This window comes from Eumetopias jubatus, unplaced genomic scaffold, assembly GCF_037043125.1.
Source record: "Eumetopias jubatus isolate StellerSeaLion01/CBP00866 unplaced genomic scaffold, mEumJub1_p1.0 scaffold_13, whole genome shotgun sequence".
NCBI classification, from domain to species: Eukaryota; Metazoa; Chordata; class Mammalia; order Carnivora; family Otariidae; genus Eumetopias; species Eumetopias jubatus.
In genome coordinates, this window is record NW_028274819.1 from 28,522,485 (window position 1) to 28,548,056 (window position 25,572).

The window sequence follows — 25,572 nt, forward strand, 5'->3', positions numbered from 1 at the left end:
CCTCGGTGGTGTTACAGATTTCGTCAGAAATGTACCCACCTCGGGGTGCCTGTGTGGTGCAGTCAGGTAAGTGTTGGACTCTCGGTTTTGGCTCAAGTTGAGATCTCAGGGTCATGAGATTGAGCTCCGCCTCGGGCTCCACTCTCAGTGTGGAGTCTGCTTAAGACTTTCTCTCCCTCTGCCCCTACTCACCCTCTCAAATGAATGAATGAATGAATGAATGAATGAATGAATGAATGAATAAATAAATAAATAATAAATCTGAAAGGAGGGGAGGGAGGGAGGAAGGAAGGAATGTACCCGCCTTGAAAATACTTTGTGGTACAGAAGACCTCCATACAAATAGACTTTAAATTCCCACTAGTCAAATTCAAACGGAGGCTTCACTTGTTTCTGTCAGTGTTTGCGAAAGCCTTTTTAAGTAAGGAGTCTTTTAAAAAAAGTAAACAGATTTGTGACAAGGACTTGGATTATAAGGGAAGATTTACTTCCCAGGAGAAAAATCAAATTTCCTTTTGAAACCGATGGCCAAAACTGAATGAAATTGCTTTTGTAAACCTGAAATCACGATTTCAGCAAACCGTCCTTATCCCTTGTTGCGTTCTTCTGGAAGGTCCGCTCCAAGACAGCAATCACCAGCCATGACCTGTTGGGTTTCAAGGTTGCTTCCTGGGAATCTCCGTTCCTTGGGCACATCACCAAAGAGCCAGAGAGTGGCGGATTGTCATCGACACCATGAGGCCTATGGGTACTTCCTACCCATCCAGACGAGATGGCAGGACAATGACCAGTATGGCCACGTGAACAATGCCGTGTACTACAGCTACTTTGACACTATTATCAACCACTACCTGATCAGGTAGGTTTGGCTTCTGAGCCCCATGTCCTTCTGTCATTCCTCTGGCACGCCCTTTGCTGGGAGTTCATGCAGGGCATGATGGGAAGAGATTCCTTCCATTTGCTTCTGCTAGGGCACCTTTTTGTGGAGCCCACTGAAAGGTGATTCAACAGGGGAACAGGAGGACCGACACGTGAGTGAGGAAGTGTCACCTGCTGCTCCTGCAGTGTCAGGTCTTCGTGTATCTTGGTCCTTTGCGCTAAATTGGCGGCAAATGTGCAGGCTTTGAATCTCAGATGAGCATCGCCACAAAAAACCACATCTACTTAAACTTGAGCAGACAATAACATCAGCCCTCGGGCCTTTTTATGAGAAAAGCAGCTGCTTCCGCCAAACAGCACATAAGGGGGAAGGAGAGAGTAAGAATATAAAGATGTTGTTATAGCCTCTGAATGCAATGATGACATGATTGCCTTTTGATGTGTGCTTGCAAGGTGGTTAGTATATATTTGGTTAGTATAATTCTCAGTATGAAATTTGTATTGTAAAAAGAAAAAAAGAAAGATTGTGTCGTATAGACAGATCTGAGTAAATCCTACCGGCACTTTGCATTAGCTGTGTAATTTTGATCAAGTTATTTAACCATATTGAGTCTCCTATAAAAATAACTACATCTATTGAGAGCTTTCTCTGTGTCTAGCACTGTGAAGCATTTTATACTTTTTAAAGACTTTTTAAATTGAGGTATAACTGACATATATCATACTTGTTTGAGGTGTACAATGTAATGACTCGATATTTGTATACACTGTGATCACCACACTAAGTCTGTTACTATCCATCACCATGCAAAGTTACAAAGCCTTGCTTTTTTTCTTGTGATGAAAACTTTTAAGATTTACTCTTCTAGCAACTTTCAAATGTGCACGACAATACTATTGACCAGAGTCACTGTGCTGTACATTACATCCCCATGACTTATTTCTTTTATAACTGGAAGCTTGTACCTCTTGACCCCCTTCACCCATTTTGCTCACCCTCCAGCCCCTCTCCCTGTGGCACCACCACTCTTTTCTCTGTATCTATGAGTTTCATTTTGGTTTTAGATTCCACATATAAGTGAGTTCAAATGGCATTTGTCTTTCTCTGTCTGACTTAATTTCACTCATCATAATACCCTCAAGGTCCATCCATGTTGTTGCAAATGCAAGGTTTCGTTATTTTTTATGGCTGAGTAATATTCCATTTTGTATTTATACAATATAGATATATATCTATATATAGCTATACTTCATTTTCTTTATCCATTCATCCATCAATGCATATTACGTTTTTTCCATACCCTGGTTATTGTAAATAATACTGCAATGAACATAGGGATGCATGTATCTTTTCAAATTAGTGTTTTCATTTAATTCGGCTAAATACCCAGAGGTGGAATCATATGGTATTTCCATTTTTAATTTTTTGAGGAACTTCCATACTGTTTTCCATGGTGGCTACACCAATTTTACATCCCTACCAACAGTGCACAAAGGTTCCCTTTTTTCCACCTCCTTGCCAAAAGTTGTTATTCTTTGTCTTTTTGAAATAGCCGTTCTAATAGATATGAGGTGATATCTCATTGTGGTTGTGATTTGCATTTTTCCCTGATGATGAGTGATATTGAGCGTGTTTTCATGGTCTGTTGGCCATCTATATGTCTTGTTTGGAAAAGTAGCTATTCAGATCCTCTGCCCATTTTTTAATTGGAGTGTTTGCTTTTTTGCTATTGATTTGTATAAGTTTTTTTTATGTATTTTGGATGTTAACCCCTTATCAGATATATGACTTGCAAATATTTTGTCCCTTTCAGTATGTTGCCTTTTCATTTTGTTGACAGTTTCTTGTGCTGTGCAGAATCCTTTTAGTTTGATGTAATCCCACTTGTTTATTTTTGCTTTTGTTGCCTTTGTTTTTGGAGTCAGATCCAAAATATCACCAAGAGCAATGTCATGGAGTTTACCCCATACATTTTCTTCTAGGAGTTTTATGGTTTCAGGTCTTATATTCAGATTTAATCCATTTTGAGTTAATTTTTGCATATGGTATAAGATAGTAGACTAGTTTCATTCATTTGCTTGTGGCTGTCCAGTTTTCTCAAAACCGTTTATGAAAGAGACTATCCTTTCCCCATTGTATATTGTTGCCTTCTTTGTTGTAAATTAATTGACCAACTGTGCATGGGTTTATTTCTGATCTGTCTATTCTATTCCATTGATCTAGGTGTCTGTTTTTTATGCCAGTACCATACTGTTTTGATTATGATAGCTTTGTAATATAGTTTGAAATCGGGGAGCATGATATCTACAGCTTTGTTTTTCTTTCTCAAGATTTCTTTGTCTATTTAGGGTCTTTTGTGGTTCCATACAAATGTTAGGATTGTTCTCTATCTCTGTGAAAAATGCCACTGGGATTTTGATAGGGATTGCATTGAAGCAACCTTATTCAGTCAGTGACTGGTGGGAGTTTGTGTATAAATACCCCAGCTTCCTCACCTCTTGGATGAGATAACTGTGAGCCACCCACTTTACATAGGCTCCCAGCTTCTCCAGTGGGATTAAGCTCCAGTTCCCAGATTGGTAGTTTTTTTTTTAATTGAGTTAAAATTTATATAACATAAAATCTACAATTTTAACGATTTTGAAGTGTACGAGCAGTCACTTTCATTTCCCCTCTCCTCCCTTCCCTTGGTAACCATGAATCTACTTTCTGTCTCTATAGATTTGCCAGTTCTAGACATGTCGTATAAATGGAATCATACAATATGTGGGCTTTTGTGTCTGTCTTCTTTCACTTAGCAAGATGTTTTCTAGGTTGATCCATGTTGTAGCATCTATTATACTTCATTCCTTTCTACGGCTGGATAGTACTCAATTGTGTGGCTATGCCACATTTCGTTTATTCATTCATTGGTTGATAGACGTTTAGGTTGTTTCCACTTTTTGGCTTTTAAGAATAATCTCATCATGAGGGCTCCACCCTCATGACCTCATCTAAACCTAATTACCTTCCAAAGGCTCCATCTCCTAATACAGCCCTATTGGGGGTTATGATTTCAAAATATGAATTTTGTGGAGAATATAGTCATGCAGTCCATAACATGGCATGTTTGTGGCTTTTGAATATCTCTCATTTATGAATCTTGGAAGTCGATGTGTAGGTAATGATTGAGTCCTTTATCCATTGAGGATTGTGTCTGTGTGGTCCCAATTTGTTTGAAACTGTTTCACACAAGACCTGTGTCTGCTAGTTTGGAGGGGGTGGGGGAGGGGCTAGCAGCATGTAAAGAAGAATTCCTGACAGAACAGAGTGTCCTTTCTCACTTAGGGGTCTCCAGATATTACGCATTTACTCCAAAATTGTGAAAATACCCCTGCCACCATGTACAGGGACTTCCTAGTCATGACATACTTTTTCTTGGAGATCTGAGGATGGTCTAAGAGATGGTTCACTGACTGTCAGAAGCCAAGCCAGCACCACATAAAGGTGTGAGAACATGGGGAAGACCAGCTGAGGGGAGCCCACCTTGTCTCATCAGTGTGAGGTAATATGAGGAAGGGCAGCTGGTCCAGCCAAAGCAACGCATCCCAGGCTGGCTGGCACACTCACCTCCTTTCACCTGGCTCTCTATGGATGGGCAGTGCTGGACGTGCACCAAACACCCATGGGATAGTCAATGAGCAACATCCCCATCTAGAACATTCTGTCTTTGAGGGGGATTTTTCTGTAGGAGAGGGGACTAGGGAGTTGTGGAAGGCATGGTGGGGGAGGCTGAGACAGACAGCGGAAGAGGCTGCAGCCTGCCCAAAGTTCCCATCACTTTGACACGCGGAAGGGGTTAAGTCATTCTTGAACAGTTTATCGCTCATCAATTGTAATTAAATATGTTTATATTAAATTATGTTCTGTAATTAATGTAAAATCCTTTAGCCTGTGCTGTTATTAGAACCAGATGCTGAAGTACCAACAATATTTCAACATGACTGTGCTGCCTCGCCAGCTGTCTGACTGTAATTACTTTAATCTCAGCTTGTTATCTAATTATCACCTTTGTAAAGGGAAAAGCACTCTCTAATGCTTACTGATTGTTTCAGAGGATGAGGAGGAGCGGGGAACAGCTGTCAGAGGTCGTGGGCCCTGCTTATCACAAGGAAGGAACTTATCCTGAAGCCTATTCAGGGCAAAACTGCTGGGGGAAAAAAAAAAAAAAGCCATCCCGGTGGGAACCGAGGCCTGGCCCGTGGGGGAGGGGGGCAGTTGGTACGGTGGTGAAGGGTGCGGCCCCTCCTTTGCACATACTGTCCGGTGACACCTGCCTCTTCCAGGGTTGGCTGGTTACTCACTCTGTATTACCCACTCTGTGTGACTCTGTTGCTTCGTCCATCACCTGGAGACGGTCACAGTGCTAGAGTCTCCCTCAGAGGACAGTTGGGAAGATGCAGGGAGATAATGCACATGATGAAGCCCTCAGCACAGTGTTTGACAAGATGCACATACTCAGTAAATGTTAACCCTTCTTCTTCCTTTTTTTAAAACACATTTATTTATTTATTTATTTATCTATTTATTTATTTATTTATTTGATGTAGTGTTCCATGATTCATTGTTTGCATATAACACCCAGTGCTCCATGCAGTACGTGCCCTCTTTAATACCCATCACCAGGTTAACCCATCCCCCTACCCCCTCCCCTCTAGAACCCTCAGTTTGTTTCTCAGAGTCCATAGTCTCTCATGGTTCATTTCCCCCTCCGATTTCTCCCCCTTCATTCTTCCCTTCCTACCATCTTTTTTTTTTTTTTTTTAACATATAATGTATTATTTGTTTCAGAGGTACAGGTCTGTGATTCATCAGTCTTGCCTTCTTCTTCCTTTAAAAAAAAACTCACTGCTGGTTTTCTCCATCTTAGCTTTTATAGCCAAATCTGAAACAATTGAAAATGGATATCTACATGTCAGCAACTTGGTATTATCAGGTTGTTTTCCAAATTATGTTTAAGTTCTGTCCTTTGGGGACTGAAATTTACCTTTTCATTGCTTTTTCAGAAATGGTTCACCAAATCAGTCAAGAGTATAAATAAGTATTGTCAGGGAAATCTGGGAGCTCTTAAGGGGTATAAACTGGTTTGGTGTATCTTTCAGGACTTTGTGTATACATTCGCATGTCAGCAGTTGATGTGGTTAACTGTAGTTCATTCCAGAATGATCATTAAAGTATATTCCCTTAAGATGTTTTTTAAGCTTTTAGTATCCTCCCATGCTTTACCTCTCAGGAGCGGCACTCCCATCAGAGGGGAGTTGGCACCACTCCCCCGCCTTGAAAATAGCACGTCCATCTCCCCCATTAGACTGTGAGCTCCTCAAGGGCAGGCGATACCTTCGTCACATATCTATACCGAGTATATTACCTTGCTGGGCACATATTTGGTTCTCAGTGAGTGTTCCCTGAAAGGGCTACGCAAAATAACTCATTGTCAGACCATGCGGGTTCACCCGGGATTTTTTCTTTCCCAAAGGTATGAAGAAGCACCCCTCCCGGGGCTGTGCAGTAGGTCTATCTCTCATGATTGTTCTTGCCCCCTCATTGTTGCCTCGTCCTCATATTGGGAAACTGCAGAGCAGGCCTGTGGGGGAGACCTGTCAGAGCTCCCAGTGGGGTCTGACGGTAATGGTGATGAGTCAGCTGTGTCTGGGGCAAGAGGCCACAGCCAGCCTACTCCGGGGCACGCAACCCGAGGAGGGCAAAGCAGTGGATCTCTAATGGCAGGAATGCCCAGCTGCAAAGGGGGCTGCTTTATGAGCAGGGGCTCCCACTGATCATCAGAAGAGCATAAGCGTTATGAAGTTCATGTAAACTCCCTTCAGTAGAAGGTATAAACCAGGCTCTGGAGTCACTCTTTGTTAGAGTGTCTTTGCCTATTGAAGGAAATATCTCCAAATGAGAGAAATAGCCCAGCAATGGTTTCCTGAAGGAAATGTCTGCCTGTAGTCTCATCTCCCATCACTTTCCTCGCGGTTCTTTTCTCTTGGGCAACAGCAAGCTGCCTATGATTCCTTCTCAGCAGCTTGCTGAGGCTCAGCCCTGCCTTTGGTCCACCTGTTGCCCCTTCCTGACATGCCCTTGCTCCTGTTCTTCAACGCTCTGGCTCTTCCCAGCTTTTGGTGATCATCCCACCGCCACCTGTCAAGTAGACTATGTGCCCATTCTCTCCATTCCCATAGGCTCCTGGATTTTCTATGTCAGAGATCCACAAACTTCAGTAAATAGCCAGCTACTAAATATGTTAGGCTTGGTTGGCCATGGGTCTCTGTTGCAACTACTCGGCTCTGCTGTTGTAGTGGGAAAACAGCCATAGGTAACATGTCAATGAACATGTGGCTGTGTTCAAATAAAACTTCCTGGTAGCTCCCTACTTACTCGACTTTCTCTGTGCTCTTGTGTTTTTATAGCTTGAGTCATTGTACCAGCTACTCGGTCATAGATTGTTAATCTACTGTTACTGAATTGTTCCTCTTGTAATGACCTGTCACCCTAATCTGAACTCCTCAAGCTAGGAACTTTAGTGTCTTCACCTTGATTTACCCCCAAAGCAGAGCTGAGACAAGATCTTGCCTACAAGTAGTTTGCTTTAGAAATTGATCCCAAGGAACAAGAGTGGGGACCTAGGATGTATGAATGAAAAGAAGGAAAGACAGTCCAGTGGGCCACAGTGGCTGAATTCCACTGGGGATCCCTGAGGAGCTGTGTAGAACGGGCCTCGGAATTGTCTGCCCAGGGGAGCCTGGGTGGCTCAGTCGTTAAGCGTCTGCCTTCGGCTCAGGTCATGATCCCAGGGTCCTGGGATCAAGCCCTGCATCAGGCTCCCTGCTCCACGGGAAGCCTGCTTCTCCCCCTCCCTCTCTCCCTGCTTGTGTTCCCTCTCTTGCTGTGTATCTTGCTGTCAAATAAATAAAATTAAAAAAAAAAAAAAGAATTGTCTGCCCATAGGGCAGAAATTGGGAGCCCTTATCTACTGGTTCCATCCCTCGTCAGTCAAGGCTTTCCGCACACGGTGTTAGCTCCCTGATTTTTCCAAGTCTGTGCAGGTGTCAGAATCGTGGAGCAGATTCCTGCCACCTCCCATGAGGTTGGGGAAGAGACACCAGGGAAGCAGAAGAGACTCTTCATGCTGCCGAGGCAGGGTGCTGTCAGGTCACTCCTCGGCATGGCCAGTTGCTGCAGCAAGGCTGGAGTAGAAAGGAAGCTTCAGGGGATGTGAGGCCACCTAGCAGAGGCATCCCACACATGTAACATACATTTCCTGTCACCTAGCACGGGGACTTGTGTGTGCCAAGGAGCACTGGTTAAGAGGGCGCCTGCTGGTGCCTGACTGCCCACGTTTCAATCCTGGTTCCACTCCTTACTGAAGGTGTAACCCTAGGTAAACTCTTCATCGTCTCTGTTCCTCATTCCCTCATCTCCAAAGTGGCACTAATAGTACTTACAGCAGAGGCTGCTGTGGGGTTCAGAGTGCTTAGAAAAGGACCCGTGTCACGTGCTCAGCAGATGTTAGTTATTAATAGGCACTTAGTAAATACTAAAGAATTTTTAACAGTGGCCTTTTGTAAGTCAACGTGGCTATCTTTGCTTATTTATTTTTTTGGTTTTATTATGTGTCTTTATTCATTTATTGTATCTGTTAAAAAATGGAAAAGTGAAAGACAAATCAGTAGGGCCACATGTCTCCAAGAAAATGGGAGGAAATATATTTCTCTGAGGATGTGAAGAAATTTTCCTATGTGTTTTCTTTTTTAAGAAGATGTTTGTTATTAAAGTATAGGTGGCATACAATGTTACATTATTTCAGGTTATCTTTGCTTATTTTTGAAAATAAAATATATTCTTTCCAAATTGAGCTTGAAATACCTTACCAAATAAGAAGCATAAAAATCATTCTTTTTTACTAGAAATAGAAAAATAAGAAGATAGAAGATAAGGAGGAAAAAGACCTAAAATAGCAACCTCATGCTGGTGTTTTATGAGATTATTGAGTATGATATTAATCTCTGAGCTTCCTGGCACCCAAGAAAACAGGAGAACAAGATGAGCCATGCAGTTCTTATTACCTGATAGAAGAAAACATGGTATTTCTTCCAGAGAAACAGACTATTTTTTTCTCTCATATTAAATTCTAAAAGAAATTTAAAGGCGTTTCCCAAGCAGGCCTGACCCGTGCTCGGCGCATGTGGGTGCTCAATGAGTAAAAGAACAATGGGAAGTGTTTTCAGTAGCAGATTTTGTAAGAGGCAGCATCCTGCTGCTGATGACTGGCATAAAAGAGGGACTCTACCGGTAAGGTTTGGAGTCGGGGTGAAGGGCAGAGGTCAGTGCGTCTGCCACTGGGGCGGTGTGGGGGGGCGGTTGGGGGCTTGAGGAGCAGCCGGTAGGTCTTTTCGGCTCCCCTCCTTGCTGACCCCCCACCAGCATCTACTGCTTCCTCTATCCCGTGGTCTCGTTCCTTACTCCCCACTTTGGGCTCAGTGAGCAGACTCCGAGGTGCAGCTTCCCCCTGGGGGCAGGTGAGAACAGCCTTCCTGTGGCCCTCGGCCAGTGGCCAGCGCCAGGCTGCTCTGCTGGGGAGGCCTTGAGCTGCCCCAGGCAGGCGGGCATCCTGCGGGGCTCAGTCGTGATTTCTCCTGCGGACTGGCATTTCCCAGACCCCAGACAAGGCCACACTCCCTCTTGAGTACATTTGCATCTCAGGGCTTCTATTAACAGATGGATCCTCTTGTCTGAAGGCCTCAGTTAAAATACTATGATCTGTCTCCTTGAGCCCAAGGAAATCTCATTATAAATAAAGTAATCTCATTTGCGGGTGTGTTCTATAACCCACAGGCTCGGAAAATGTACGGATACAGTATGCCTGGGAAGTAGGGCTGTCAGATTAATACATTGTGTGAAAATTGGGGCCGGAGGTCACCAGTCTCCTGATACACAAATCTCCCTCTAAGAATCTCATTTCATTCAGACTATCAGTTAGATTAGAAATACCCTAATTATCCCACTGAAATTAAATTACTTTATGTTAGGGTGATATAATGAACAGCCATAAAGAGGATATATACAACCAATCATCTTATTAGTCACAGCAAGACCAGACCATACACTAAACGGACCTTGCTGGTTATTGTCAGCTAGTCTGTCACACAAAAAGGGGATGAAGGAAAGAGGAAAATGAGAGAGGTTAGCACTGGTTCTGCTTCGGGCGGGTTGGGTGTTTTTCCTGGACAGGTGCGGGTTCCTCCCATGTTCCTCGACTGCGTTGCTAAGAGTTTCTCCTCAAAGACACCACCCCTGGTCATTAAGGAAAGGGCTATGAAGAGTCCACTGCATTCTTGACCCTATTCACTGCTGTGGTGGTGTGAGGCCTCCTGACTTAATGGATAGGACCAAGCATTCATTGCCCTTCACTCTTTATCCCACAGACCTTCACAGGGCCTGTCAAGTGATACGACTCTGTCGCTAAGGTACACTTGTCCTCCACAGAAAGCCTAACCTCCATCACTTGTATTTGTTGATAATGCTTGCTGCTGTGATTACCCACAAATCTCAATAATCTAACCCAATAAATGCTTATTTCTTGTTAAAATCACTAACACAGGCCAGCATGTGTGTGTGTGTGTGTGTGTGTGTGTGTGTCCATGCTGTCATTGAAGAATCCACCTTGTGGCTCTGCCCCCCTCTGGCTCAGAATTCACAGTCATGGGACTATTGATGTTTTGGGGCGGGCTAATTCCTTGTTATGGATGGAGGGCTGTCTTGTGCAGTGTAGGATGTTTAGCTCATCCCTGGCCTCTCCCATTAGATGCCAGTAGGACATCCTCCCAGTGTGACAACCAAAAGTGTCTCCAGACATTGCCGAATGTTCTTGGGGAGAGGGGGACACAATTGCCCCCAGCTGAGAACCACTGCTCTACATCAGTTGGGCCTTCTGCATTCATCAAGGAGTTGGGAAAACAGCAAGGAGGATTCTGCAAGAGGTTTTTATAAGCCACACCTGGAAGTGGCACACAGCACTTCCACCTGTACTCTGCGAGGCAGAAATCCCATGGCCTCACCTAACTGAAAGGGAAACGTAGTCTAGAAGCGTCTCCAGGAGAAGAAGGAAATGGAGCTTGTTCAACGTGAGGCATTTCCTGCCACACTGACCTTCTTCAAGGACAAACCAAGGATACATCAGAACCTGAGATTTGATACCTCCCTTTGCTAGCACGGGAGGCTCTCAGGACTGCTGGTTGCCACACGGGAGCCCACCTACACCTGCCCTTCTGTGTCTCCGCCTTCCTTTGCCTTCCTATCAAAGCTCATCTGTCTTGCCTTCCATTATTTGTGCAGAGCCCTGATTTCTAACTAATTCAATAATCTAATCCATGCTGATGTAGAAAAGGAAGCTGCTGGGCTCATGTGCAACTCTTCTGAGGAGCATAATTATGAATTTTTAACAGAAACAAAGGGTGGGAAAACATGTGAGCCACTCTAGCAGATTGGGCAGAGGGGAAGGGGCAGAGCTCTGGGTGGACTCTGGGCAACGTGGTCATCACAGGATTGTTACAAATAGAAAAAATATTGACAGTAGTTTAAAAACTAATACCATTATCTTAGGTAGATCTTTTTATTAAATGATAAGCAAATAAGAAAGAATTCAACAAAATGAGCATGCTGTGGGCTGCATCTTTGTGTCCCTCCCAAATTCCTGTGTTGCAATCCTAATCCCCAATGGGATGGTATCAAGAGGTAGGGCCTTTGGGAGGTAATTGGGTTTGGATGAGGTCATGAGAGTGGGGCCTCGCGAGGACACGGGGACCCAGCAGTAGGGTGTCCGCTGTAAACCAGGAAGAAAGCCCTCACCAGAACAAAAGCTGCTGGCACCTTGATCGTGGACCTCAGGCCTCCAGAGCTGTGAGAAGTAAATATCCGGTAAGTCACCCAGTCTATGGCGTTCTGTATCATAGCAGCCCAAACCAAGATGGCACACACTGTACTTTAGCTCTTAAATACATGAGTCTCTACATAAGGTGAGCCTGTGTTCAGACACTTTGGTCCTTTGGGTGAGTAGCTCTCTTCCTCATCTCAAGTGCGTGAACACATAGACAGTGACTGGAAGTTAAATTGTTTTTATTGTTATCATTGTTTTAAGAGCACACACTTGAACTTCTCTCTTAGGCATAGGCTATGTAGACAGAGATAGTTGGAACGAGATCACCAGGTGGGTGCTGCCATCCCATTATTGGAGTCAGTACCTTACTGTTTGATTATTGGATTACTTATTACTGTCAGTGCTGTCACTGGGGTGTTTCCCAGAGAGGTCTAGGGATGTGCTGCCCGCTTTACCAACTTATTCCCAGGTGACAGCACACCTTAAAAACTGTGCTACTAGGTAATGCTGCAGTGGAAAGAGTTTCGGGGTAGGAGACTGGTACCCTGAAGTCCTGAGTTGGCTGTGCCATTTCCCTCGCGGTTGTGGGTGAGTCAGGTCTCTGCCATGGCAGATAAGGCTCTGAACACTTTCTTGATGGGTTTTTGGCAGACAGTTCACAGTACCCCCCACCCCCAACCTCTTAATGTGGCCTCCATGCTGCAGCCAGAGAGACATTTTCTAATGGCATAATACTTCCTGTCTTTCCACCCTCACTCCCACTTACAACTTCTTCATGGCATCAGTTTGCATTTCAAATAAAGACAAAACTCCTTTGCATATCCTGCAAAGCTCTACAGGGTCTGGTCCCTTTTCAGGTTCCTCTGGTGCCATGCTCTCCTTGCTCAGCAAGCTGAATGTATTCTAGCCTTTTCCCCAGTCCTCAGCACACCCCTGCTCAGGTGGGGCAGTGCCCCTGCCAGGCCCTCTGCCTCAGGGGTTTTCCTGTCTCTCTTCTATTGGTTAATTTTTCCGTTTAGTTCTCCAGCTGAAAGGTCACTTCCTCAGGGACGCCTTCCCGATGTGCTGACTAGGTCTACTTCCCCTCTCCTGGGCTCTCTCAGTACCACCCTACCACCCACTACCCGACATATAACATTGTCAGGGTTGCAGTTTTTCATTTGTTGGAATAAGTATTTGAAAGCATCTTGTGTGCATTGTTTGATTGCAAACGATGAGCCGTGACTAATAGCTGTGTTCATTGTTGTATCCCAGGGCTTGGCACATAGTAGGTGTGAATACATTTTTCTTGCACGAGTGCATTAAGGATTTGGTCTGTCTGGAAGTATTCCTCCATCAGGCTTGACACTGTAACGCAACCTATTTGATTCACTGCAAAGCTGCTGATAATTTGGAAATCTGATTTTTAGGTTTTGGAGGGGTGCCCCGAAGAAGGCACAGGTAGTCAGTGAAAGAACGGTGTGGCATTCATTAAATCTTTGTCACCTTGACTTCATGGTTTCTACCGGCAATCTTAGAGAGCCTGGAAACCCCACAGTCCTCCAAGGCCTTTTATTTAAAATGTGTGTCCCCAGGCCAGGCTTATGCAACTAGCAACCCCAGGAGCCTGACTCTGGTCCGAAAGCATGGCTTGCAGGTAGATAGCCTGTTTTGGGGTAGGAGAAGACTGCAAATCATGTAGCAGTGACTACAGCCCTCTGAGTTCACTAATTCCCGGCCCGGGTTAAGGGATGGGGTGAGCAGCCTGCCACTGCATAGACGTGAAAGTGGGAGGAAGGCTGGGCAGCCCCTCGAGAGCCTCAGCCTCTTATGATTCACGCCATGCAGCCACCTCTCAGCTCTGAACAGAGTGAGGTATGAAGTCATTTCCAAAGCAGCATCTATGAAATTCCATTACACGGTGCTTTTCAATTTAAGGGGAAAGACCTTTGCAGAAACTAATTTGCATTTGCTTTAATCATGGAGCTCAGAGACAGTACACTTTCCCCATTGCCACGGCTAGAAAGGTTCACACTGGTTTTGCAGATTGGGCTTCCCTCTCCCCACCCTCACCCCCACCTCAGCTCCTGGGTTCCTTCTGTGGTGGTTGTACATTCCCTAAGTTTTGCAATTTTTGAAACACAAAGGGAGTAATTATATTCAGTCCTCCTGGTGAATGTAAATGTTTTGGAATCAGAACCCAGTTGGAAAACACTTGGAGTTATATCAAAGCAGATGGAATCTCTCTAGGAAGGGGATCATCTTGTGCCCATTTCTTCTCCCCTGACTGCCTCTCTTCCTCCCAGGGAGGGTCTCTTGGATTCCCCTTATTCTCTTATTCACTGACACCGCTGTGATTGTTCTTGAGACCTGGAGAAGGACGGCCGGGGACTGGAGAAACTGAAAAGTACTTGATCAGGAGTCAGGAAACCCGTGTCCTGTCTCAGCTCCCCTGTTGACCAGATTTAGTCCCTTGGGAGATTCATTCAGCCTTTCAGGGTATCTCATTTATCAAGTGAAGGCAGTAACACTTACCTTGACGATCACATGGGGTTTGAGGAGAGCCTGGGTGAGGTAAAACCTGGGGAAGTGCATGAGTTCTCCCTGCAGATAAGGGGTTGTTAGGGAGTTGGTGATACTGGTTTACTAATGAAAGACTTCGCTACTGACCCCACACTCCCCAAGGTAAATTTAACAGCTGCTTGAGATTCTGGGTTTGAAGCTTTATGGCTCCTGGAATCTCCTGTGAAAATAGAAAGATTCGGGGGCAAAAAAATCACACTAAGTAACCCATTTTCAGTAATCAAACATAAGCAGGGATTTGTTTATCAGACAATCAATGACTTCTTGGGGTGGGGGAGAATAAAGAGATCGATGTGTGGAAATAGGTGGGTTTTACAGGTTGGAGGTTTTGTGGGGGTGTTGGGGGGAAGAGTAGGGGGCGTTGTGAATATCTTTATAATGTGGTGTTTTGACAGACTTGTCAACACAGACAAGGTACAATGGATAAGGTACAGGATGATAACACATCAGGGACTGGATTAAGTATTTCACTTGCTTAGTGACTATTAGTCATTCTTGTTGGCTGTTAGCAACTAAACACACTTCCTGTGACTATAGGAATCACCTCCCCCACGACACACACCTACAGAAGCTGAAAATGCCAGATACTTGTTTTCCCAGCCTCCTTGGCGGCATCCTAGCTGCTGGCGAGTGATCCAGGCTCTGCCAGTGCATCTGCCCCAGGCTGTGACCTAGCAGCTGTTGATGTGTTGAGGTGGGGATGGCTGAGGGTGGTGGAGCGAGGGCAGCTTCGTCCTGCTTGAGCCATGACTGTTTCTGGTGTCAGCATCCACAGTATGTCTGGGGATAGTGGCTGTGGCAGAGGGTTCTGTAAGGGACTTGCTCTGTGATGTGATTTTAGGTGTTATTCCTGGCAGCATTGGCTTTAAACCTGCTTTTCAGCCTTTCTAGAGAGCTCTGGGCTCTCCAGAATCCTTTCGATAAATCCCCTTTCACCCTAAATTAGCCAGACTTCATTTCTGTGGGTTGCAGTGCAAAATCCTGATGATAATATATCTCTATGTCTTTATCTATATTTATATAATATATTTAAATCTTCACAACAGCGCTATTGAGATTATGTTATCTGTTGCTTTCATTTTATGATCATGAAACTGAAGTGCAGGGGTAGAGGGGTCAGGCAAAGGTGAGTAGCTATTTCAGAGTAGAACCATTGAACTCTAGCGTCTGGGCAGGTGAGCATGAGAGTGTGGAGGAAGACCTCACAGCATTAGCTGCCAGAGGACCCGGGTGGGACCTGACTGACCTGGCACAGGAAGAAGGAGCACTGAGCGACTAAGGCCCTGAGCCAGCCCTGCTAATCTACAGCAGCCCCCCTCACCGGGGATACTTTCCCAGACCCCAGTGGATGCCTGAAACTGCGGATAGCACTGAACCTTATATATACTATGTTTTTTTCCCTATACATACATACCTATGCTAAAGTATAATTTCTAAACTAGGCCCAGTCAGAGATGAACAACAATAACTAATAATGAAAAAGAATGGTTATAACAATATGCTATCATAAAAGTGATGTGAATGGGGTCTCTCTCAAAGTATCTTCTCGTCCTGTACCCTTATGTTCTTGTACTCACCCTTCTTCTTGTGATGATGTGAGATGATAAAATGCCTCGGTGATGAGATGAAGTGAGGTGAGTGACGAAGGCACGAGGACGTAGCGTGAGGCTCCTACTGACCTTCTGGCCCTACGTCGGCTTCAGGACCGCGGTTGACCACAGGTACGCGAAACTGTGGAAAGCAGCACCGCGGATGAGGGGACTACTGTATTCGAAGTTGTCTGTAAACTACAGAGAGGGCCGTAGAAACGTGTTGGAACCACAAGAGTAGTGACTACAGTACTGATGATGATGATGGTGGTCGTGCCTGGTTGGGGTGGGAATAAAGGCCCTGATGATTCCATGACACTTTTCACAGGTGCAGTGAGGCAGTCCGTATTTTCTGCACCTTCTCTGACCCCATTTTGCAAGAGAACTCAATTTAGCCTTCTCACCACAGAGGAGATCCCTGCCTCTTTTGTGCTCAGCCCCAGCAGCAAGAGAGAAGAGGCACCCACTCCCTGGCTGGTTTGTGGAGGTGCCCTGGGCGGAGACCTACTCTGATTTAAGGCACAGGCTGGGTTCGTGTTACTCCAGAAGACCTAATAGAACTGATTCTTTAGCTTGGCTCACAGAAGCAATCCTCTTGTTTTTGAAGATTTGAGATTTGGTTGTAGCGAATGCTGCAGGGGCTTCTCCCGCTCTGTCTGGCCCTGAAATTCCCCCCAAAACTCTGGAACTTGGTAAACTTTATGACTGTAGATAAAATCATAACAAAGGAGAGTTCTAAGAAATCACGCAGGTGACTGGCCAGTCTGAAGCAGCAGCTGTGAGGAGCTCTACTTATTACTTTGCTAGCGTGGGAATGATTCATTTTACCTGCTCACGTGCTTCTGAGGTCAAACATTTGTACGTGGACTTCTTCAATAAGGCCAGCTTACGGAAGACATTCATCTCAGGTTGTGTGTTACGTTAAAATAACTGACAGAGGAAACATACTTGCTTTTCCCTCACTTGGCGTTAGAAATAGATTTTTCATTCCACATTAGAGATGAGTTTTTATTCCATCATTAGCCCCTAGGGCTTATTTTTAAAGCAAGGTCCCCTTGATGGCTTCATGTGAAAGCCTTCTGCTGAGCAGCGAGGCTGATAGGAGGGCTCACAGCCTGCTGACCGGTCAGGGGGTGTGGACCCTTGATCACACTTCCTTCCCCTCTGCCTGTGACCGTGTTTCTGAATTGCTGAGAGATGTAAAGTCAAGGGTAAGAGGCACACGAATAGAATTGTTTGAGGAGCCCCTTTGGGAAGAACAGCTCGTCTGGCAAAGGAAAATGGGAAGAGAACAAAAAATACTACCCTGCTGTTATTTTCTGCTTCTGGAGCTCTTTTTCCTGTCCTGCTGTTACCAGCAAGGGAAGCATTATGGATGAGAAGCGGTGGAGGTTTTGCTTTGTTTCTGATATGCTTGCTTACCAAACTTACTTTTGTAATTATGAAGAAGGAGTCTGATAAGGGCGAGAAGCCCTGCGAAATGGGAAGATCCTTGTTCTTGGCATGTCGGGTAATGGAAGCTGTTGGTGCAGGTGCCAGAGCAGATGGGGTAGGTCAGAATCATGGTGGACTGGGCAAAGGACTTAGCCTCCCCATGCCTCAGGATCCTCATCTGAAAGTGCGGGTAATAATGATACTAACCTTAGGGGATTCTTGGGTACCACACTTAGAAGAATACTCGGTACAGCCACAGACCGGGCTGGCTTCGTGTTAGCTGCTCTTGCTGTTCTTATTCATGCTCTTGCTCTTGTGCTCTGCACACCGCTGTGCAGTCTGAATGGCCCCACACATCCTCTCTCCCGGTCACACATGACTCCTCTCCTCTTCTCACTGGCTCTCGAGGTTCCTTAATTCCCGTGCTTTTATGAGAGGGGCCCCTTTTCAGTGACTCCAAGCTGAGTCCTCAAGGGCATGGCTCGGTCTCTAATGGGAGTGGGATACCACAGAAGTACCTGAGTTTGGGGAAGGGAGACCACCGGTCAGAGAGTGAGTGGCTGATGAGACCACCTGACCTAGGCCAGTTTGCTCTGTGGATCCGAACTCGGGATGCTCTCCTTTCTCCAGGAGACACAGGGTGGGGGCAGGAATTCATTACTCAGGCATTACTGGGGATTCCCCAAGTTTCTCTTTCCCGTTGCTTCTCTTTGCATGTGAGTGGTAGGTTCCATTTGTCAAAGATCTTTTGTTGTATGATGTCACTTGAATTTCACAAAGACTACGTGAGGTGAGAAAGCAGGTATTATCATTCCATTCGAGGTAAGTGAGGCCCAGAGAGGTTAAGTAGTCCAGGGTCACATAGGTAATTAACTGCAGAACCTAAACCAGAATTCAAGTCTCTTTCCGCTCTGCCACTTGGGTTTCCAAAGGTAGGAGCCATTGCACCATAATGACGTAACCTCTGATGTGGTCTCATGTTCCTTTGCACTTTGATCATGTTGTTTATCCTGGAAAATTCACTCTTAGAATAGACAAAATGCCCTTGCTTAAGAGTTTGCTGCTTCCTTACCTGTTAACCTTTGCTTTGTAGGGAAAGAAACAATCCAGTATTTCCATACTCAGTATGCTTCTCACTCTGAGTCTAGAACATCATATCACACGGAGGTTCAGAACACTGCTTCTGGTGTCTGGCAATCTGGGTTCCAATCCTAGATCTTTCAGTTCACTGTATCACTTTGGGCAATTTATTTAGCATCTCAGGTTTCCATTTCTTTATCTCTAGAATGGAGTTAGGAATAGTCCTATGTCATAAGTTTGCTCAAAATTAAATATGATAGGGATCGTAAGAAAGGTGGGAACAAAATCAGGAGGGGGTGGTGTCATGGAGAACAGTTTCAAGGAAGGAATAACAAGGGTGAACACTGCTATGAGGCCAAAGGGTTGAAGAATGGATTTCTTGACATGAGGTCACTGGAAACATTAACTGGGACTCTTTGTGCCGTGTTCGGGCATAACTGTTATGGGGGTTAGGCTGGGGGTTTAAGGGTAAATGCCAGCTGAAGAGATAGGAACAGAAAGTGTAGACAACTCTTTTTTAAAAAGATTTTATTTATTTGAGAGAGAGAGCGAGCATGCACAAGCAGTGGGGAGGGGCAGAAGGAGAGGGAGAAGCAGACTTCCCACTGAGCAGGGAGCTTGATGTGGGGCTCAGTCCCAGGACCCCAAGATCATGACCTGAGCTCAAGGCAGATGCTTAACCGACTGAGCCATCCAGGTGCCCTAGACAACTCTTTTAAACAATGTTGCTAGGAAATGGTTAAGAGATTGTTTGAGGGCACCTGGGTGGCTCAGTCGGTTAAGCCACTGCCTTCAGCTCAGGTCATGATCCTGGAGTCCCGGGATCGAGTCCCGCAGGGAGTCTGCTTCTCCCTCTGGCCCTCCCCCCTTTCATGCTCTCTCTCTCTCTCTCAAATAAATAAATAAATAAAATCTTTAAAAAAAAGAGATTATTTGAGAGTAAGGGGTTGTAGGTGTGATCAATATATATATTTTTTATCATTAAGATGAGAAAGACACGAGCATGTTTAAATACTGCTGTGGACACAGTTGAGAGGGAGAGGTTGAATTATAAAAGAGAAGGGATGACTGATAATGAGCATTCCCAGAAGGGTAAGTGGGGACATGGGACCCAATGCCCTGATGGAAATCCTGGCCAGGACAGGACGGGGGACGTGCCTATGGAGTCCCAGCAGGGAAGGGAGGAGCAGGCTGGGTGCAGATGTCACGTAAAAAGGTTATGTAGTGGAAGCTGAGAGAGAGTTCCCATATGCTGGTCTCCTTTTCCCTCTGATACAGATCAAGTTGTCGGCAGAGAATATGGGATCAAGTGGAAAACTCACTCTTAGAATAGGCAAAATGCCCTTGCTTAAGAGTTTGCTGCTTCCTTACCTGTTCTCGGCAGAACCGAGATTTGAGGAGAGTGGAGGAAGTGTAAATATCAGGTCAGAGACCAAGAGTATGAGTAATATATTGACTAGGTTGCTTTAACAGGAGTCTCCCAAGTGCCGTGCCTTAATCAAGTAAAAGGTTTTTATTTCCCTCTCACACTGCAGTCCAAGTGGAGGGTCTGGGGCTGATAGTGGGGAGCTCAGCAGTGTTGAGGGGAGCAGCAGAGCCAGATCATGCAGGGCCTCGTTGGCCCAGGGAAGGGCATTGGGTTTTATTCTAAGTGGGATCGAAGGTATCAGCGGGGATGCATCAGGAGGCAGTGGGTGGACATAATGAGGGCAGTTGGGGAGGGCACCAGGGAACCCGTGTCTTACTAATATTTAGAAAACTGAAAAAGTCTGGGACATGCAGTAGGGCAGGAGGCCCCTCCACCTTTGCCTCTTGAATACAGGGTGTTGTGGGCACTTGCCTGCATATTCCCAGTGCGTGGACCTGTTAGCTGTTAGTGGAGAAAGAGAGGAGAGAGTTAGACTTATTCTGTGTCCTTCCTGCTTCTCGCACACTTAATGCCAGGATGCTTTACATTTTATGTTAGGTCATCTGTGCACACACCCACACACCCACACACACTGAGCACAGGCTTTGGAATCAGGTGGACTCGGATTTAAACCTCAGTGAGTGCACATACCCATTAGGTGTCTTTGGGAAGTGAATTAACCTATTGGAACCTGCACTTCCTCCTCTATAAAATGGTGATATGAATAGAATATACTTTACAGAGGTGTTGTTCAGATGAGGTTTAAGACGGCAGGTGAAGTATAGTTCCTGGTATGCGGTAAGTGCTCAATAAACCGCTGCTACCATTATTATCAAGTGTAATGAGTAGTAGCTCTCATCACCACCATTTTACTTTTTTCCAAGAAATGTCTTTTATCTATTAAAACAAAATGCCCAGGGGCGCCTGGGTAGCTCAGTTAGTTAAGCGACTGCCTTCGGCTCAGGCCATGACCTCAGGGTCTTGGGATCGAGCCCCGCATCGGGCTCCCTGCTCGGCAGGAAGCCTGCTTCTCCCTTTCGCACTCCCCCTGCTTGTGTTCTCTCTCTCTGTCAAATAAATAAATAAAATTAAAAAAAAAAAAAAATGCCCAGAAGATGGCGGAGGAGTAGGAGACCTGGATTTCGTCTGGTCTCAGGAATTCAGCTGAATAGGGATCAAACCATTCTGAACACCTACGAACTCAACAGGAGATCGAAGAAGAGAGTAGCAACAACTCTCTGAACAGAAAAGCGACCACTTTCTGGAAGGTAGGACGTGCGGAGAAGTGAATCCGAGGCGATATTTGGGAGGATAGATGGCGGGGGAGGGGGCCTCCGTTGGCCGCTTCTGGCAAGTGATAGAGCCGCGGAGCACAAAATTGGAACTTTTAGAAGTCGGCTCCGCTGAGGGACGTTGCTCCAGTGGCTAAGTGGGGGATGGAACCCCCGTGGGACAGTGTGGTCTCAGAACCCTTGGGGTCACAGAAAGACCGGGGGTGCCTGACTGCGACAGAGCTCCCAGGTATCGGAGCGGGGAAGCCGGCTGCAGAGACGGAGCCGAGGCATGGGCCCTCAGCTCACGGTTGCCATAAACCGTGATCCGCGGCCCAGTCGGGCCACTGCTCCTCCAGCAGGGACCCAACAAGCAGCAGATCTGGGTAGACTCCCCTTCCTCCCCCCGGGAGGAGCAGCGCGGGAGCGTACCACAGGGATCTACTGGGTTTGGAGACTCCACACGGGGTCAGGTGCCAGAGATCGAAACGCTCGGTCACAGGCCGGATGAGCACAGAGTGCGGCCAGAGACCAGGGAGATGGGAGTGACTGCTTTTCTCAGGGGGCGCACTGAGGAGCGGGGCCCCGAGTTCTCAGCTCCTCCGGGTGGAGATTGGGAGGCCACCATTTTCACCCTGGTCCTCCAAACCTGGTCCTCCAAAGCTGTACCGAGAGCTTGCAGGGAACAAAAGCTCCTGAGAGCAAACCCGAGCAGCTTGCTTAGCCCAGACCGACAAGGCAGGGCAATTCTGCCTCCGGCAAAGACATCTGGGAACCACGGCAACAGGCCCCTCCCCCAGAAGATCAGCACGAATAGCCAGCAAGCCAAGACCAAGTTTACCGATCAAGGAGAACGGGAGAACTCCAGCGCTAGGGGAATACTGCACATAGAATTCATGGCTTTTTTTACTATGATTCATTAGTTTTTCAAAGTTAATTTTTTAACTGTTTTTTTTATTTTTCTTTTTCCCTTTTTCAACCAACATCTTATTAATCCCTTTTTTTAAAAAAACATTTTTTATTTTTCATTTTTAGAGTCATATTTTATCCCTTCAGAGTAGTTACCCTTATTTTTGGCATATATATATATATATAAGTTGTTCTCTCTTTAAAATTTTAAGATACAGTTTCTTCTAACAGATCAAAATATACCCTAAATCACTAGTGTATGGCTTGGTTCTAGTCTCCTGCCTGATCACATTCTCTCCCTTTCTTTTTTCTTTTTTTTTTTTAAATCTTCTTCTTTCTTTTTTCAAACAACTTCTTATCTTATCAATTCCTTTTATAAAATCTTTTATAATTTTTATCTTTACAGTCATCTTCCATCCCTTCATTGTATCAACCCTTATTTTGTACATATATGTCTTCCTTCCTTTAAAATTTTAGGAGGCACTTTTTTCTAACAGACCAAAATACGCCCAAAATCTAGTGTGTGGCTCTGATCTATGCACTAGCCTGATCATATTTGATCATAATCTGTTTTTTTTGTATTGTTCTGTTTTTGTTTTTATCTTTTTGTGTTTTTTTTTCTTTTTCTTTTTTCTTTCTTTCCCTTTCTTTTCCCCTGGTTTCAGGTCTTTTCTGATTTGTATAGAGTATATTGGGGTCCCCAGTTAACAACTGGGGACGTTGTTAATCTGTTAGCATTTTGTTCTCTTATTCATCTATTCTCCTCTGGACAAAATGACAAGACGAAAAAAATCACCTCAGCAAAAAGAACAAGAGGTAGTACCGTCAGCCAGGGACCTACTCAATACGGACATTAGTACGATGTCGGACCTAGAGTTCAGAATCATGACTTTAAAGATACTAGCTGGGCTTGAAAAAAGCGTGGAAGTTATTAGAGAAACCCTTTCTGGAGAAATAAAAGAACTAAAATCTAACCAAGTCGAAATCAAAAAGGCTATTGATGAGGTGCAATAAAAAATGGGGGCACTAACTGCTAGGATAAATGAGGCAGAAGAGAGAATCAGCAATATAGAAGACCAAATGATGGAAAATAAAGAGGCTGAGAAAAAGAGAGAGAAACAACTACAGAATCACGAGGGCAGAATTCAAGAGATAAGCGATATGATAAGACAAAACGACATTAGAATAATTGGGATCCCAGAAGAAGAAGAAAGAGAGAGAGGGGCAGAAGGTGTATTGGAGCAAATAATAGCAGAGAACTTCCCTAATGTGAGGAAGGAAACAGGCATCAAAATCCAGGAGGCACAGAGAACCCCTCTCAAAATCAATAAAAATAGGTCAACACCCCGACATCTAATAGTAAAACTTACGAGTCTCAGAGACAAAGAGAAAATCCTGAAAGCAGCTCGGGAGAAGAGATACGTAACCTACAATGGTAGAAATATTAGATTGGCAACAGACCTATCCACAGAGACGTGGCAGGCCAGAAAGGACTGGCATGAGATCTTCAGAGCACTAAACGAGAAAAATATGCAGCCAAGAATACTATATCCAGCTAGGCTCTCATTGAAAATTGAAGGAGAGATAAAGCTTCCAGGAAAAACAAAAACTAAAGGAATTTGCAAACACGAAACCAGCCCTCCAAGAAATATTGAAAGGGGTCCTCTAAGCAAAGAGAGAGCCTAAAAGCAGCATAGATCAGAAAGGAACACAGACAATATACAGTAACAGTCACCTACAGGCAATACAATGGCACTAAATTCATACCTTTCAATAGTTACCCTGAATGTAAATGGGCTAAATGCCCCAATCAAAAGACACAGGCTATCAGATTGGATTTAAAAACAAGACCCATCAATATGCTGTCTGCAAGAGACTCATTTTAGACCCAAAGACACCCCCAGATTGAAAGTGAGGGGGTGGCAAACCATTTACCATGCTAATGGACACCAAAAGAAAGCTGGGGTGGCAATCCTTATATCAGACAAATTAGATTTTAAAACAAAGACTGTAATAAGAGACGAAGAAGGACACTATATCTTACTTAAAGGGTCTATCCAACAAGAAGATCTAACAATTGTAAATATCTATGCCCCTAACATGGGAGCAGCCAATTTTATAAGGCAATTAATAACCAAAGTGAAGAAACACATTGACAACAATACAATAATACTGGGGGACTTTAACACCCCCCCTGACTGAAATGGACAGATCATCTAAGCAAAAGATCAACAAGGAAATAAAGACTTTAAATGACACACTGGCCCAAATGGACTCCACAGACATATGCAGAACATTCCATCCCAAAGCAACGGAATACACATTCTTCTCTAGTGCCCATGGAACATTCTCCAGAATTGATCACATCCTAGGTCACAAATCAGGTCTCAACCAGTACCAAAAGATTGGGATTATTCCCTGCATATTTTCAGACCACAATGCTTTGAAACTAGAACTCAATCACAAGAGGAAAGTCGGAAAGAACTCAAATACATGGAGGCTAAAGAGCATCCTACTAAAGAATGAATGGGTCAACCAGGAAATTAAAGAAGAACTTAAAAAATTCATGGAAACCAGTGAAAATGAAAACAAAACTGTTCAAAATCTTTGGGCAGTCCTGAGAGGAAAGTATATAGCAATACAAGCCTTTCTCAAGAAACAAGAAAGGTCTCAAATATACAACCTAACCCTACACCTAAAGGAGCTGGAGAAAGAACAGCAAATAAAGCCTAAACCCAGCAGGAGAAGAGAAATCATAAAGATCAGAGCAGAAATCAATGAAATAGAAACCAAAAGAACAGTAGAACAGATCAACGAAACTAGGAGCTGTTTCTTTGAAAGAATTAACAAGATTGATAAACCCCAGGCCAGATTCATCAAAAAGAAAAGAGAAATGACCCAAATCAACAAAATCGTGAATGAAAGAGGAGAGATCACAACCAACACCAAAGAAATACAAACAATTATAAGAACATACTATGAGCAACTCTATGCCAGCAAATTAGATAACCTGGAAGAAATGGGTGCATTCCTAGAGATGTATCAACTACCAAAATTGAACCAGGAAGAAATAGAAAACCTGAACAGACCTATAACCACTAAGGAAATTGAAGCAGTCATCAAAAATCTCCCAAGAAACAAAAGCCCAGGGCCAGATGGCTTCCCAGGGGAATTCTATCAGACATTTAAAGAAGAATTAATACCTATTCTCCTGAAACTCTTCCAAAAAATAGAAATGGAAGGAAAACTTCCAAACTCATTTTATGAGGCCACCATTCCCTTGATCCCAAAACCAGACAAAGACCCCATCAAAAAGGAGAATTACAGACCAATATCCTTGATGAACATGGATGCAAAAATTCTCACCAAAATACTAGCCAATAGGATCCAACAGTACATTAAAAGGATTATTCACTATGACCAAGTGGGATTTATCCCTGGGCTGCAAGGTTGGTTCAACATCCGCAAATCAATCAACGTTATACAATACATTAACAAAAGAAAGAACAAGGATCATATGATCC

The 25,572-nt window shown here is 44.6% G+C and overlaps 1 protein-coding gene across 1 annotated transcript in view; it reads left to right on the forward strand.

Moving 5' to 3' along the window:
* Positions 1-641: 641 nt before the first annotated feature.
* LOC114196894 (uncharacterized) overlaps positions 642-25,572 on the forward strand; it is a 95,501-nt gene continuing 70,570 nt past the window's right edge. Inside the window, exon 1 of the mRNA XM_028087699.2 lies at positions 642-859. Within this exon, the coding sequence (XP_027943500.2) occupies positions 642-859 (218 nt within the window). The remainder of the gene's footprint in view (positions 860-25,572) is intronic.